Source organism: Equus asinus, chromosome 1, assembly GCF_041296235.1.
Source record: "Equus asinus isolate D_3611 breed Donkey chromosome 1, EquAss-T2T_v2, whole genome shotgun sequence".
Classification (NCBI taxonomy): Eukaryota; Metazoa; Chordata; class Mammalia; order Perissodactyla; family Equidae; genus Equus; species Equus asinus.
In genome coordinates, this window is record NC_091790.1 from 144,190,056 (window position 1) to 144,207,623 (window position 17,568).

At 36.5% G+C, this 17,568-nt stretch overlaps 1 protein-coding gene across 1 annotated transcript in view; it reads right to left on the reverse strand.

Moving 5' to 3' along the window:
- The window catches only part of THSD7A (thrombospondin type 1 domain containing 7A), a 661,869-nt gene that overhangs the window by 49,364 nt on the left and 594,937 nt on the right, over positions 1 to 17,568 (reverse strand). Inside the window, exons 14-16 of the mRNA XM_014838058.3 lie at positions 16,986 to 17,089; positions 2,854 to 3,048; positions 1,131 to 1,394 (exon numbers count right to left, since the gene is read on the reverse strand). Of these exons, the coding sequence (XP_014693544.3) occupies positions 1,131 to 1,394; positions 2,854 to 3,048; positions 16,986 to 17,089 (563 nt within the window). The remainder of the gene's footprint in view (positions 1 to 1,130; positions 1,395 to 2,853; positions 3,049 to 16,985; positions 17,090 to 17,568) is intronic.

The following is a 17,568-nucleotide window of genomic DNA, read 5'->3' on the forward strand; positions in this document are numbered from 1 at the left end:
AAAATACTTATACCGAGAGCTTTGGCAGTATGGAGTCTTTGGGGTTTAAATCACTAGACTTTGATAAAACAGGAATTATGAGATAAGGTAAAAAAAAAAAAGAACAAAGTTTTGGGAAACTTCTTTATAGGGACAGGTTTAAGAGACTCCACTAAATATGTCACCATGATATCTTGATGGTTTATAAATGTGAGATGGTTCTATTAGTTCATGTTGCTTTCTGAACCACATAACAAAATTGGAACAGCACCATTCCAACAGCAGAAGTTATTTCAGCAAGGTTGGAGGGTAACTGCCTTGTACCTCCCTCCTAGCAATTTAATTCATCTTTCTTAGATCACCTCAATAAAGAAGGCGGGAGGATCACTGTCCAGCGTTTGCAAATATATGACATCTATGATTCAGGCTGACCCACTGTAAACTGATCTCATTCCATTATAAAAAGACAATTGTACTAAAATAAAAGAACAATGGAGAAATATAGCTTAAGGCTGACCGTATTAAGACTCAGAAATAAAGAGTTCACTACCTATTCTGGTCAAAGATGGCGACTGTTCACAGACTTGTGACAACTCAACTACCATCACTGCATTTTAGCTTTCTCTCTCTCTTTTTCTGGTTTAGAAACAAAAGCGGGCACAGTTTCCTAAAAGTATATATATTTTTTTGTTGTTGTTTTTTGATCAATCTCAACTCAATGAGGAATAAACAGGGCACATTGTACATCTTGCCAGTTTGGTTATTAAAAGTCTGTCTAGTTTAACACTTTCTTCTCACATTAAACTCAAATCTCCTCTCCTCCCCCCTTCTTCTCTGTACACAGACTTGTTGGAGATTGTTGGGCCTATTCAACAGGTAGGTTCCAAGGAAGGTTTCTGGCACCATTTTTGCCTACATGTAAGGCTTCCTTGCCACCAAATTTGGGACTTAGTTTCCAATTCTGGACAACAAAACAAGTGCCACTGAACGTCCTGTTACATTAAATGACATAGTGATAATGTTGTGCCCCATGATGTTCAATTTAGAACACACTACTACAAACCTTCATTTCCCTCCATTCTGATACACATGCATTTTACCTCCACCCCCAAAGATAGCAAATGTATAACACTGAAGAAAAATTGGGTTACCATGGCTGTTACATCTGGACGTTTCCACAAGCCTGCCATTTTGATCGTAGCACGCCATTGCTTGGTAACGATATCCTTGACCACATTCCTTGATGTCTCCTTGTACTTTCATTCCCAGTAACACTTCCACTTTCCCCTCTGGTAAAATGCAGTCTGACCAGTTCCCCACAGGCTGTGCATTATATTTGTCACAGGGACAATACTGAGTCTCAATCAGGGGGTAGAAATGAGAATTTTTACATTTTTCCTTCTTTTTACTTTTTCCTGTGGAGAAATTTAAGTTGGAAAATATCATTACTCATTTCAAGCATCCCTAAGTTTTCTCCTTCCCTAAACTTCCTTTCTCCATTTTTAACCATATTCAACAGTAGCCTATAAATAAATGCGATTTTCTTACCCCATAGTGCTTTCTATGCAGGCTTAGTTAGTACTGGGTGCTTTGCATAGTGAAATTTTTCTTATTTTCTCATTTAAAAATAGCCCATTTTGCATAAGGCACTAACTGTTGTGCTGAATTTTATACTCTTCAAAATGATTAAAGTCCTCTCAAAGGATCACGTGCTTTCACTGACCGGGGAGTCTGAGGTAACTGCATAAATCTCTCCTTTATGACATGTGCAAAAAACACGAAATGGAGAGAGTCACTGCGCTGGACGGCACAGCCTTTTTGTTAATTCCAAATAGAGAGTGCAGTTACATAAGATGGCAATTTACAAAATGAGATTTTTGTATTTATTTTTCTGATTATGACTTTGTATCTTTCAGTATTTCTGAAGAATAACCACTTTGACATACTTGGTAATTAATGCAGGCAATAATATTCTAAATGAAGATATTTAATATCAGAATAAAAACATTAGAAATGGTGTTTTTATATAAATATAAATAAATTCCTTTTTAAAAAAGAAAAACTAGAGTATAACAGTAAATGTGCTTGAAAAATAATATATCATTATTTTCATTAGATCACACATATTTATATTATATTTATGTGTCATATATTATTTACTATTTAATTATATGGTATATAATTAATTACATATATTTATCTCTAACTTTTATAAGCTGTCTTATAAGTTTTCAACAGTTTTCATTATGTCAGGTAGTTCATTTTGTAACTTTTAAATTCTGAATAGTCCACTAGTACCAATATTTTTTGTTTTCTTTTGCTGCAGACAATATTTTCTAATGCAGCAAGGTTTAGTTCAGTATGATGGCTCCTGTTCTCACTCATTATATTACTGCTTTTCATCATTGCGACTGCCTTTTAAAATGCAGTTTTCAGATACAGAATTAATGTCATATTCCTCTTCTGGATATGAAGGATAATCTGAGGCTGTGACAGTGAGAATGTGTTAAGAAAACGAAGTGGCATTCTTTCCCAAAAACTTTTCTCCAAGCGTTTCACAATCTGTAGGCAATCCACCAAAAGTGCACGTTTCAACCAAAAAATAATCTACCATGTATTGTATAGGGAGACGGAGTTCAATTTTCAAGGCTACTTTGTCTTTGTACTAAAAGTTCATAATGCATCTTTCGCTTCCAACTTACATTAAAATACACATCCAAACCTACTGATGTATTAAGTATAGCCACAATAAGGCATGCCTGTGCATTTTCCAGATACATTGTTTCAAATACATTGTCAGAACTCTTTTGGTCTGACTTTCATTGTCTTTTTCTACCTTGCCAAGTGTTGGCTTTGGCATCCCAATTATCTTACCAACAATAGTGCGCTTTCTGGTCCTAACTGCACCACAATCTCCATTGCACGAAGAAAACTTGGACCAGCTGGTAAACTGACAGTCTTCTTGGCAGGGGATCTGGCAGGCTTGGGTGAGGGCTGGCACAGGGCCTGCATACTGGAGGCATTCATGGATGCTAGCCTGTCCTCCATCTTGCTTTCGACAAGTAATGGCTAAAGGAAAAGCATAAAGCTGTTTTTAACAAATTTGAATGTCTAATTACCCTACAATTTAAGAATTAGCCCAACGTTTTCTTACACGGTCAGGGGAATCTACTTTGAATTCTTTATTTGCAGCAGAAATCCGATAGAGTGTTTCTAATGATCATAGTAGTCATTAAGTTGATCCTGTAGGGTTTTTTAAAAAATAATAGATAACCCTCAATGGTTTTTGTGACAAAAAAAGCACACACACACACACACACACACACTTTACATTTAGCAGTTTTCATTAGATGTTATCAAGGATTTCAAGTCACATGTGGAGTATATTTAGAAATTAATTATTTACCAGAAAAATAAATAATACATGGGTTCTGATAATAGTTTATGTTGAACACAGGCTATTCACAGAGGTGCTGGGAGGCAACATATACCTCTGAAAATTGTTTTTATATCATTGGCCACACTAGGATTTCTATATGGAAGGGTCTTAGTAGCTGCAAACTGTTTGCATGGTTTGGGTGAAGGGGGGGACACAATGGAACTTGTCTGGAAGTTGCACTTGCATGGAAAGCATTTTTTAAAAATTGCTTTGGACGTTTGTTGGGATGGCTTTGGAGTGGTTAATGGTGGAAGGGGGAGGCAGTGTCAGAGTCCCCCACCCCTCTGCCTACAAGTTCTTCACATGAACAAACGCGAACCATGAATTTAAAAACAAAAACAAAAACTTCTAGCAATCCTAACCTATCATACCATAACTAATATTTCCACAATTACATACGGACTCTAAAAAAATGGTCAAATAATTTTGATTTATATGTATTATTTCCCCCAAGATATTGTTCTATGGAACTTTTTAAACCAAGTCATCGTTTTATTACTTATTGAACATAGATGTAAAATTGCTTTAAGGTAAACAAGTCTTAAAAAGCAAGTGATGTTTAAAGTTCCCTTTCTTCCTCTGTAATTTTCCCCCATTGGTTTTAAAAATAATTCATTCATTTATTGAGAAAGCAGACGAAACATTTAGACCTTGGTCCAAAAGTTAAGTCTTCACTTAACTAGCTTAAATGGCCTCAGTCAGACTGATGTCCATGGCCCTTTTAGGTTTGCAGTCTAGGCTGAAACTGCTGCTGATGTCCACTCTGCTTAAGATTCTATCATTATGAAACTAAGGCGAAGGAGTCTGACATTCTGATCCTAAATTACAGTTATGACACGGGCAGCCTTAACTCTCTGGATCTGTATACCAAACTTAACACCTGATAGTGTAGGGCTGTGTGATGGGGTGTGTAAAAGGAGATAACAATTTCAGCAAGAGACTTTCTCTGTGTAGGTAAACACAACTTGTCCCAAATGCTGCAGGCCAAGTTACATAATTGTGCAAATATAGGTGAATATTCACTTATTTCTTACCTATAGATATCTCTCTATTTAGTATGCACAACACCGGAAGTGCCAATTTGTATGAACAGAAGAGGCGTCCCTGGATTTTAAAGACCTGGTAGAGTGGACAGTGGTGGTCTTTCTGAAGGTTATATGACAGGAAAAAACATTAAGTGTCCCAAAGAGATTCTCACTACTTGGGGGAGGAGTTATCTGGTGCTCTGTGTTGATCATACCAGCCTAAGGTAGTGGTTCTCAAATCAGGCTGCAGATTATAATCACCTGAATAGCTTTTGGAACATGTCCAGGCCCTTGCTAAACTTAAACTTTCCGATTTAAATGGTCAAGGACAGGGTCCTGGGCATTAGCATCTTTTTAAATCTCCCTGATGATTCAAACATGCAGCAATGGATTGAAACCACGGCTCTAGTAGGTAATATATTCCCACTTGCATCAGAAACACCTGGAATGCTATTAAAGTTGAATATTCTTGGATTCCTTCCAGAGCTCCTGAGCAAGAGCTCTGTGTGTGGGGTCAAGGAATATGCATTTTTTTTCAAGCTGCTCAGATGTTCCTTATGCACATTCAGGTTTAAGATCTACTAGCTGGAGTATTCAGGGCACAAGGAGGGGTCTGGCTGAGACCTGTGGCTAAGGCTGAAAGTCCTTTGGTACCGAGTGACCCTGGCTTTGGGAAACAATGGCTGAGCATGTGGGGATGAACTAAGGGAGCTCTAAACTTGGAGCTCAAGAGGACTTGTACAAGGAGCAGACCAAAAGGAGCATCCATATAGTTTGGAAGAATGTTATTTGTGGAATGGTATAGGAGGAGTCCCCACAATGTGGTATATTAATGAACTGATGTGATTTTGCTGTGCTCGCTCACCTGCCATGTGGAAGCAGGGTTGACTCTTTAAACTTAGTAAGCTCTGATGGTTTGTGAGCAAAGTTGCCCCAAGGAGACAGAAGAGGAAGGACTGATAAACAGGAAGATATTACACATTTTCCTAATCAGGAATGCAGGAACCTCAAGAATGATTAATATGGAAATTAAGAGATTTTTACCACATCAGAACTCTAAGCTGTGAAGAGTGTCACACTACTCGTGACTAAAGGAAAATTACAAAACTAAATTTGAGTTCTTTGAAATAAGACTACTTTTATCTACTCATCCAATTTGGCTCTCTGAAATGGAGATTTGAAAATAAATCTTTCGAGAAACTAAATGAAATTATCTTAGGTTCCTTCTCACAAATTTTATTTCAGAATTGCTCCATCATCACGTTAAGTGACACCAAAAGACCAAACCAAAATAAAATAAAACCACTACCAACACAATGCCAGAAACAAATTAACTTATTTTGTGCAAATCTATACTATTTACATAAATCTGAAGCCCTTTTCCCTATACACCTGCAGTACAGAAAATCTTAAGTATTTCAACCAGTTGAAAATAACAAATGTGTAAGATTCGCATATCTCTTCTCAGAAACCCACTCAGCACTCCACTCCCCTTATCTGAGATTTTAGACAGTGTACTTTGAAAGAATTACTCATGCAATGTCAGGCAAACAAGTAGCAACAACACCATTTGTGCAACATATTGAAAATTTATCATACATCTCAACTTGTTTCTATTCTGACTTAGAGGAAACACAACAATTCAAACACAGGCATGCAATCTGAAATGAACTTCCTGATATTTGGGTGAGGAAAATATAAATGTTTGGAAAGGAAACCATCTGGTCTCTCGACTTTATAAATCTTAAAAGTTATTTCTAAGACACTGAAAACAGGCTGTTTTTAACTGTAGAACAGATGCATCATACAAGCATGGTTTCCTAGCACACCAGAAAGCTGCAGATACCCAGACAATTGTATCTGTATTTACAGGTGGAGTGTGTATATCTTGTGTGTAATGATTATGCAAGTTCTCCTTTGGGCTGAGGCCTTGTTAGCAAGATGGGCCAAAAACCATGCTGCCCTATGGCTAATTCACCATGAAAGCTTCTTAGTAAGGTGAGCAAATATCAAAATAATTATCTTAAAGTAAAATTCCATATTTAACTCTATGTTGACTATATCCATTCATTTTATTTATAATTTTATTTTATTTCTATGAGGCACAGCAATTTTTATTTAAGTGTCATGGACACGCTGCTTCCAGCAGGTTGAAAGCCTGGATGACATCCATGTGACTGATTTGTAGGTTACATATGAATTAAACTAGGTAAGCTCAGCCCATCAGTGATGAGGAAATGTTGGAAAGATAAATAAGAAAGCTAGTCAACGTAAGAGGGGCCAGCCCGGTGATGTAGTGGGTAAGTTCATGTAGTGGTTAAGCTTCACTGGCCCATGGTTTGCAGGTGCAGATCCTGGTTCGGATCCTGGGTGCAGACGTAGCATCCCGCACAAAGTAGAGGAAGATTAGCACAGATGTTAGCTCAGCGACAATCTTCCTCACACACAAAAAAAGTGACAAAAAATATTCTAACCAAACGCAACATGGAGATCTTTATGAATGAACAAGTCAATTGCAAACAGACATTTTTGAGACAATGGGGGAAAATTAAAACACAGTCTGTAGATTAGATGATATTAAAGAATTATTATTAATTTGGTTTAGTATTATAATAATACTATTGTTACATTTTGAAAAATAATTATTTATGGATGATATATAACCTATTTGGGAGTTGCTTTAAAATATACCAGCAAAATCTTTTTAAATGTGTGAAGAGTGGCAGATGACCAAGAATGGCAACTGTTAAAAACTGAAAAACTGCTGAAGCTGAGAGAGTGATGACTACACTACTAATATTCACTATTTTAGTCTCTCTACTTTTGTGCATCTTTGAAACTTCCCATAAATTTAAATTAAAAAGATTAATACATAGAATTAATAGAGTCAATTCCAGAATGTTTTCATGTAAGTTGAACTTTGAGCTCTGTTTTAAAGAGGAGAATAATAAATGTTCCTGGAATGAAACGGAATAGATAACATTGGTTTGAGCTAAAAGAACATGGATATCTGTGTTATGCATATATGAGTATGTAAATTGAAGGCTACCAATGCAGCTCTGAAGGCAATCTAATAGAATTCAGAATGTAGTCGCTCATCTTCATTTTCTTGAAGAGGAATGAAATTCTCTTATTATTCAGGATGCACAAAAAGCAGGGGTTCTATTGGTCTGTGGATTACCCTTCAGAATGTAAGACTGTGCTGTCATTTCGTCTGAATAATCAACTGAAATGAATTACCAGATCTAAAATGTGCACACAGAAGTTCATTACAGGAAACAGAATAATATCAATGCGCTTGTGCAGTGAACGCTGTCGGATTATATGTAACAAAGAGTTCAAGGAGCTTGGAGACCTTATTTATTAAATTGAGCGATATTAACATGGTTTATCCCACAGTAAGAGCATCTGGGTTGCACTAGAGACAGAACATATTCAGCTGATTGAGTGATTAGAGGAGTGATTTTTTCCTACAGTGTTATCAAAAAACGGCAATAGTGAGAATGAATCATGTAGAAATGAAAAGAAAAACCTTAATGTGAGTGGGAGCTAGTTACCAAGAGACCTAATTGTGCTTAGAAATAAGACCAAACCTATAAATAATGCAAGAGGGCTCCAGTTGTTTACCAGGCAGATGTAACGATCTTGGTCTTTCTTTGTGTAGAAGAGATTTTCACTGACAAGTTTGTCAAATTACACTTCCTAATTACAATTTGTGAATGTAACTCTGGCAGAATGGAAAGAAATGCACTTTTCTCTTTTATTGATCCAAAAATAGTTATCAGTGATCCCCAGTCTCACTGATGTTCATTACATACGTGAAAGTCCTTGTATAAGGACTTACCAGGAAATAATAATCAGCTCCCAGAGGAGTAGCTCAGTCTGAGATCAGCTAGATCCCCGGTTGGGATGTGGGAAGAGTTAACTGCATCTCAACAAATGCAGCATAGAGGAACCATCGCAGACACATCACAGCATCAAGCCTATTTTACGAGCTATTTAAAAAATAGCAAATGCTAACAATCATTTTATGACAGGGCTCTTGTAGAGACATAAAACAAAATCAAAATCCCCAGATCAACTAGGATACTAATGTCTACAGGAAATTAGAGGAAACCATTTACAAATAGAAATAACTTTAAACAATAACATATAAATGAAGAGTACCAAAATACAGGGTGGTAACTAATAAATATATTAGTCAAAATAAGATTTTAAAAATCACGTCTGTGCAAAATTTCTTGAAAGTAAGCTCCCTTGCTTTTCTCTACCTAGTTCTTTTTCCATGTCCATTCTTTTTCTTCTTATTGCATAACAACCTCTGAAAACTAAAAGATTACTTTGAGTTACCAAGATAAACTGGCCCAGATATTCTGGGCCTAACCTCAATAATGCCTCTAAAATGTAATCTTTTAAAAAGAACAAAGTGGGCCAGAGTTTAAGCAGAAAAGTTATGCCAAGGACATCAATATAGTTTAAGTCACTTAACTTAAGCATAAGATTTAAGCATATTTGCTCACAAAAAATAACAGCATAAATTGTGGTTAAATACTTATATCTCACAGTCTACAATGCCTTTAGATTTAATTTTGGTAGAAGGAGAATTAGAACTTTGTTTTCTTTCTAGACTTTCCTTTCATAACCTTTTTAACCAATAAGTGATGCAGGGTGAAGATTCCCAGAGCCAGGAGGGTCTCAGTCATGGGAGGCATACTACCGAAGTTGTTTTCTTTATTGTGGTCTAGATTTGAGAATACATCTGAATCATGCTGACTTCCACATAAAGAGACTGATGTCAGATCTTAGTGACAGGTCAACATTACAATGGCAGGCAAGAGACACAGAGGGGATGGAGGATCGGTATCGGCAGGGCTGACCCTGGGAATTCTTCACTTTAGTGCCGTCTAATTTACAGAAAGTACACTCAGAAGGAGATAGCATGGAAATCAACATGGAGATTAGGCAAGAGGAAATTTGAAGTTATTTTTATGAAATCTCAGTATCTAATCCATGACTCTTTAGCACTGCACTCTTGGTATAAGTGCATCACAAAGTAATAAACACTGGAATGATATATATACATTTTAAGTAGTAGTGATTGGCATTGCCCCTTAGGGTAGTCAAAAAATAAATAACTTATCCAAAGTTGTTGTTATTAGGAGCCATGTAACTTATTTCTAATGCAAATGTAATGGTAACTCTAGCTACAGCTATTATGGATAGACTTCAATGATATAGTCACTGACCAATAGATAATTTAACCTTCTAAATGCCATCTGAACTGTAGAAATGTGAGCACAGAGAAAAGACAGTAGAGGTTACAGTGCTATTAAAAGTTTATAGACAAGTGACTTGAATACTATGAAGCAAATATAAGCTTTCTATTCACTTAAAAATTAAATAGGATGTGGACATAATTTCATGTTATTTGCATTTCTTTTATTGACAATATTATAGGAAAGATGCTTATTTCAAAGGCCCTCTAAAATTTCCCTATGATATTTAAGACTGATTCAAGGTTATTTTTGAGGAAGATTAGCCCTGAGCTAACATCTGCCACCAATCCTCCTTTTGCTGGGGAAGATTGGCCCTGGGCTAACATCTGTGCCCATTTCCCTCTATTTTATGTGGGGGACGCCTGCCACAGCATGGCTTGATAAGCAGTGGGTATGTCCAGGCCCAGGATCCAAACCCTTGAACCTGGGGCCACCGAAGCAGCGCACATGAACTTAACCTTTGCTCCACTGGGCTGGTCCCAAGAATGATTCAAGTTTTAAAGTTGCCAGTTTCTGTAGATTCTTGCTTTAAAATACCTCTTTCTCCTCTTTCTTTTTAGTTCATACACCATTAGATAAAATTTTTGGAATACACTATTCTCAATATCCAAAGCCTTGCTAAAATTCTCTGCTACTTCTAATTTCCTACTGAAAAAATTTCCTCCTTCTCCTCCCCTTCCTCCTCCTAGTATTCACATCCTCCTGGATGTGTTCAAATCCTCCAGTGTGGCCCCTGCCTCCAGCGCACTCATAGGAACTCGAGGCAAACTGGTCAGTGCACTGTTGTCCAAAAATAGAGATTTTACTTTGGGTTTTTTGTTTGTCATCTTATATTTATGAGTCATTTCCTTTGTCACTATGCCTTTTCAGTGGTTACCTCTTTTTATGTTTTTCCAATTTTTAGTGGTTACTGTGTATATCTACCACTAATGTGCTAATATGCTTGAAGCTTGAGTCATATATAACTATAGTGTGTTTCCTACTACAGGAAATAAATGGAAACTATCTGTTATATACTTTTATTTTCTCAACAAGCTGGGCCAGTACCATGTAGGCAACATGCAACATAAGGCATGTATTCAATAAATATTTGTTTTATGAAACAATGAATTGAACTGAATGATATTCAAGAGGTGGTTTGAATTGGTTTTTAGGGACTGCTGTTAGCTTGTTTTCACAGCTTTCTGAGAGTTTAATATTAATAAACCTAAAGCTCTGTACACTGGGATAGGAATTTTATTTCCAGACATTGATCTTTCATTATTGCTGTGGACTGAATTGTGTCCTCCCCAAATTCACATGTTGAGGCTCTAACTTCCAACGTGATGGTATTTGGAGATGAAGCCTTTTGGAGGTAATTAGGCTTAGATGGGGTCATGAGGGCAGGGCCTTCATGATGGGTTTGTGCTCTTCTAAGAGACCAGAAAGCTTGCTCTCTAACTCTCTCTGCCATGTGAGGACACAGCAAGAAAGTGATTATTTGCGTCAGGAAGAGAGATCTCACCAGGAACTGAATTGGCCAGTACCTTCATCTTGGACTTTCCAGCCTCCAGTACTGTGAGAAATAAATTTCTACTGTTTAAGCCACCCAGTCTATAGTATTTTGTTACAGCAGCCCAAGCGCAGTGATACAACTATTAACACAAAGTTTCAAGCAATTATTTTACAGAGGATTTCTAATGTTTCTACAGTAACACTGGATGAACTTAAGGAAAATATCCTGTATATAGCAGGGTAGCAATCAAATTTAGAGAAGATTGGGCAAAAATTACCGGTAATTCTGGGAATGATTGACACCATTTTGCATCACTGTTATTTCACTTTTCCTTTCAAATGTAAAGGAATTGGGTCATAAATAAACACAGAAATGCCTAAATGCCTATGTACTTTCCAAATTTTCAGGAGTATATCAATTTTCTTGTAAAGAACTTTGTGTTCTAATGTACTAGTTCAGAAAGTGTTTTCACATAGTTTTGAAATATAGAGAAAGTAGACTTGGTCAAGACCGCCTTTACTTGATTGGAGTAGAATCTTCCTATATTCTTGTGTCTGTGTTACTCTAAGTCATTTCTGGGTAAGGCTGATTCTCACTAATTTGCTTTACAGTGGGTGTCAGTGCTGAAGTCATAAGCAGTTACAGTTAGTTACCTTGTAAAGAGACCCTGGGAACATAATTGCTTCCTAAACCCTTTGAAATGCATCACCACTAATAGTTCCTACAATTGGAACAATTATGCTATTAATAGTAAAAATGAAAGTCTGTCGATAATCACCACTAGATTGTTAACAGGTGGCTAAAAGTAGCTGTAGGTGACTAAATAAGAGAAGACCTAGGATGGATGGCTAGTAAGCTGATAGAAGAGAATTTCATGTAATATTTTTCTACTACTACAGAAGGTTCAAGCCTTTTGAGAAAAACTGAATCATAACAGGTGACCTTGTAAGTGTTCTGCTGAGTGGTGCATATTATATGAGACACACACATTCTTTCCTTTCTATGTACACTTAGTAAATTAACTCGACGTCCAGTGCTTGGGTATGATTTATCATCTTCCAGACAGGGGAATTATGAGGACCTACTCTCTTGTCTTCCACATCCCATGTATTATCTGGTTTCACCTTTAACTATTTTTAACTATTTTTTTTTTACTACTAAAGTTTTTAGAGTCAAAATTTTATACCCAAATCCTCTATCCCCAAAGAACGCAGCAATTTCATCCGAAAGGCATATATTTCACTACTGTGACAGTCATTAAAGTCCACTACACTCATAACTCTAAAGTAGTTCTTTTATTGATGAACTGAATTGGAAAACTTCTTCCCAAATGACCAGATAAACTTCAGGGATCTTCTGATCCTATTGGGTAATGACAATTCAGTACTATTAGATGTTGTGACTATATCACAGATTACACGGCTTTAGCATTTAGAATAGGGGTCATCAAACTTTTCCTCTTTGGCTTTGTGGGCCATATGGTTTCTGTAATAACTACTCAACTTTGCCTCATATCAAGAAAGCAGCCACAGGCAACAGGTAAAGCAATGGGTGTGGCTTGAAACAAACTGGTGGTTACCAGAGTTGGGAGGTTTTTGTGGGGTGAAATAGGTGAAGGGGATTAAGAAGTATAAACTTCCAGTTATAAAATTAATAAGTCATGAAGATATAATGTACAGCATGTGGAATATAGTTGATGTTGTAATAACTTCGTATGGTGACAGATGATAATCGGACATTGCAGTGATCATTTCACAATATATATAAATATGGAATCACTATGATGTACACCTGAAACTAATATAATATTCTATGTCAATTACACTTCAATTAAAACAAGGAAAATAGAAATGGGTGTGGCATGTTCCAATAAAACTTTAACTACAAAAAACCAGGCTGTGGGTTGTATTTGGTGCATAGCCCATTGTTTGATGACCAATGATCTGGACCAAAGTTTGATAAAAGCCATGCAATAAAAATTTCTATCTTTAGAATCATAGAATGATAAAGTTAGCTATCTCATAGCTTTAGTTTATGTGGTGTCATTTCTGACAGAAGCAAGGAAGCAGCAATTTAAAGTTAATACCGTTTAAGTTAAAAGAAATGCTTAAAGAGTCTACAAATGCAAACAGGTTAGAGAAAAAAGAAATCTATTAATGGTAAAATACAATAACCACTTTTCCTCCTACATACAATACATTTTAAAGATCTTAGCTTCTCATATTGCTTCATCAAATCCCGTTATGGAACTATTACCCATACTTCTCTCTGCTGTCCTAAGTTAGCTATATAGCTACTTTTCTACATTTCAAATGCATGCTTGGATATTTCCTATTGGCTCCCCTGCCATCATCTTGAATGCACATTGTACAAAATATACTTTCTAAAATTAGCTCTACTTTTAGACCTAAGAATTTTCACCAATATTATAACTATTCTCCAGCTGAAAATATTGAGTTAAAGAATCACATGATTATCTTTGACTTGTTTCTCTGTCTGCTTCTATTGTCTGCCACTAAGTTCTAAAATTATTTTCCTCTATTGGATGTTGAAAATCCATTTACTTTTGCCCATTCCAACTACTGTGGTTCCAGTCTGAACCCCTATTACTTCAACCTTGCGACAGTGTCCTAGCTGGCATCAGATCCATGCGTCTTATCTTTCTAATTTATTCTGTACACACTGACAGGTAAAACACTGCTTTCATCAGGTCCTTGCTGCTACCACTTATTGAACAAGGTCTAAAATACTGATCCTGACATTTATAGCTCTCTACAAAATCACCCCAGGCTCCAGCTCACATCTTCAGAGCCTCAATCTACCCATTCTTTTTGCAAACACATCTAATGTTTCTGTTTTTCTTACCTCAAATGCTTAATTATAGAATTGATCTTATTTTGTATTCTTTTATCCTTTCTACCTATTCTAATATTATGGTACAAGTCAAGTGCCAGCTCGTTCTGTATGTCTTTCTTAAACTCTTTAGCTTCAAATGATTGCTTTTGCAATGGACCAGTCTCAGTCTTTAACTTGTCCTGGTTGGATGATGTTACCAGTGATCTCATTTCCCTAACCAACTATAAGCTCCCTGGCTTGAACATCTTCATCCTTTCCTGACACTCTGACTCTTTCTACACAGTCTTCTGAATGCAATCACAGTCGAATGAGAGACTGAAATCAGAAAGTCTGATGTATTAGAGAGGACACAGATAGCTTCTCTAGTCTTTGCTGATAAATTCTAATCCTTACTATACAATTATTTTAATCATGAAAAAACAGCACAAGTTGTCATTTTCCACTCTCTGACCAGATAAGGACAAAGATAAAAATAGCAAGAATCTGACAGGTGAATCATGCAGAGTTCTGAAAACAGCCATGACTGTCCAAGGAAGAAAATTTTGCCTTTTTGCCATTAGCAAAAGATATTTCTACACTCTTAATTCTCCCCATTTAATGTTTCTGTAGGAATATAGGCTCTAAGAAGAAAAATCTTTAATCCACCAAGGCAACAAAGAAAAAGATTATCTTCATATGGAAGTTAAAGGGGTTCTTCTGACTATATTTATACAGAAATGACTTATTACAATGCAACTTTCTCTTCCTAGATATCTTTAAAATAGGAAAGATTGCCAAGATAGAGTAAGTAGCCTAATGAGCATGCCAAGAGTAGAAAGCCTTACATAAGCACAGGCAGAAGAAGAGGCACCAGTAGTAGGAAACCCAGAATGGAGCAATCAGAAAGGCAGGAGAAAGAAGCACTGCGGAAGCCGAAGACCCATTTTCATGGTGAGAGCGGGTCACAGGATTAGATACTACTGAGCAGTCATGAGGATGAGGAACGAACAGAGGTTTTTAGATTTGGAAATGAAAAGATTACCAGTAGTCACAGAAGAAAAGTTTTTATACAGACTGTGTGTCAAAAAACAAAACATCCATGTTAACATTGTTGCTTTTACGCCTACTATGACCTACACGCACATTTGTTGGGGTCATGATCTAACAGGAAGGGGGAAGGAAGTCACATTTAATGAGCAAAGCACTGTGAGGACCATTATGTTCTCAGCCTCAGAGGAAGGAAATAAATAAACCAAGGTTATGCAGTTGTTAACTAATAGAGTTTGGAACTGAAGCTGTTTTTCACACTTGCACTGCTTCTACCATATCTCAGATTTCCCCCCAGTGGTATTCTATGAAAATATGGCTTTCATCTGTTTTACCTAATTTCATTGCACACTTTGATACCTGGGTGCTATCTGTGTGTAGATTGTAGAATATGAAAATTGGAATAATCCTAAAAGATCATTTGGTCTAACCCTCTTTTCTCTTCTTTTCCCCATATAAATAAACTGAGAACTAGGAAGATGAAGAGATGAAGACTTATGCTGTATTAGTGAAGAACTCGGACTAAAACTTATGTTTCCTGCTTCCTGAACTCATGCCTGTTGTTATTATAAACTCTGTGTAGGACCCAAATTATATGTAAATGTATGCTTCATTCAAGGAGGAATTAGCGGGGCATGGCAAAAAGTTCTCATATTACTCAATTTCTCAATGAATGGTTTGACATGGGGAGAATGACTTTCAATTCTAAGTTTCTATAACTGTAAAGGAAGACAGCTAATTTTTAGCCAAAGCAGAGGGTGTACAATACATAACGAAAATTAAGCATATAAAGTAACATCTTAAAAATCAGCAGGTAGTTAATATTATTTGTAAATTAAATTTTATGTTTCAAATGAAGACTTCTAAAATGATGATTATGAAAATAGACTTTCACAAAAAAGAAGCTATCTTTCTCAAGTTAAAAAAGCAATCTTGTCCCTGTAAAGAAAAAGGGGTCTCAGATCAAATCAGCAAAAACCAGAATTCTATTCTGTATGTTCAGACTTTTGCGCCATCGTCAAATATATAACTACAAAATGAGGGAGCAAAACATGGTTTATGAATTAAATAAAGGTGGCTGCATATTCAATTACATTTCAGCTACATTTTAAGTATGTAACAGGAACTCACGCTAAAAATCAAAATGAATAAAAATAACCACATACTTTCTAAAGACTGAATTTGGTACATGTATAAACAACAACATATTCCAAAGGTTGGAATGTAAGTGTTAGCCACAAAATCTAGTAAATAATCATGGCAAGTTGGGTACACTTCCATCACTCGTTTCTGCAAGATTCCATGTTATCTAGTAGTTAAGCAGATTGCCGTTCACATACGGCAGATTTTGAGTACACAAATCTGCCATTTAAAAATCAGTACTTAATATGAACAGAATTGGGGATCACCATGACAATGTTAGGAATCTTACTGCTGAGAATTTCTGGGAAAGTTAACCAATTATATTACATTACATGCATGCACATACATAATGTGTATAGGCAAGGATGTAAGGGTCTTATTGATTGTTAAGGTGACAAGTAAAGTGTAATGAAATACTATGATTCAAAAACTAATAACAAAAAAACTAAGCGGCAGTGTACACTCTCTGTCATAACCCTCTCAAGAGCTTAGTCTGATTACCTCCTAAAATGAATGAGGGGAAAATTCGACCAGAAGAGTTATGGGCTCATGTCAAAGGACAAATGACACAATTTAAAAAGACAAGTTTCTGCGTTGTGGTGTTAAGTAGCATGAGTGGTAGCAGATTCATATCTGCTCTGCTCTGTTTGCTAAACACGGCATCAAAGTGACAAACTCATCAAGCTAGTGATTAAGGTAGTGATGTTGCAGAAATAAAAAACAAACTGTGAAATGGGCCCTCCCACCTCTTGCCTGTCGTCCAGGCCCACAGCCTTCCTGAGCTCCAGGGCTGTCCTGTTGCACGCTCCAAGGGACTAACTGGCACCGGCGCCATTTGTGAGTCTTCCATCTGTAAGAAAACAACAGAAGCCTCAAGGAGAGGAAGTAAAAATGCCTAGCAAATCTGAGAGATATGGTGGCATGAAAACATGACTTTGGCTACAGCAAACAGGAATTTATTAGACAATGCTCTGTCCTATCTAAATTTAATTTAGATCTCCATAAAAGGCATTATAAAAAGCAGCATTAAATATAAAAATACTTTCTAGGGCAGTGGAGACAAGAGTCTAGCATTGTCAAGTTCTACAGGAATATATTCTACAAGCAGCATTTAGCCTTTTTAATGATTAGCACTGCCAGCAGATGTACGAGACAGCACAAGAAATGATGCACTGCGTTTAATTAAACCATATTTGTTTTATATTCAAATTAAGAAACTGCATTCAAGTCATGAGCTTTTTGTACAGTGCTCTTTGGGTTAGCGTTGTAGAAGTAACTCAGAAATTGCAATTATAATACACTTCATAAAAACAAATCCCCCAAATATAT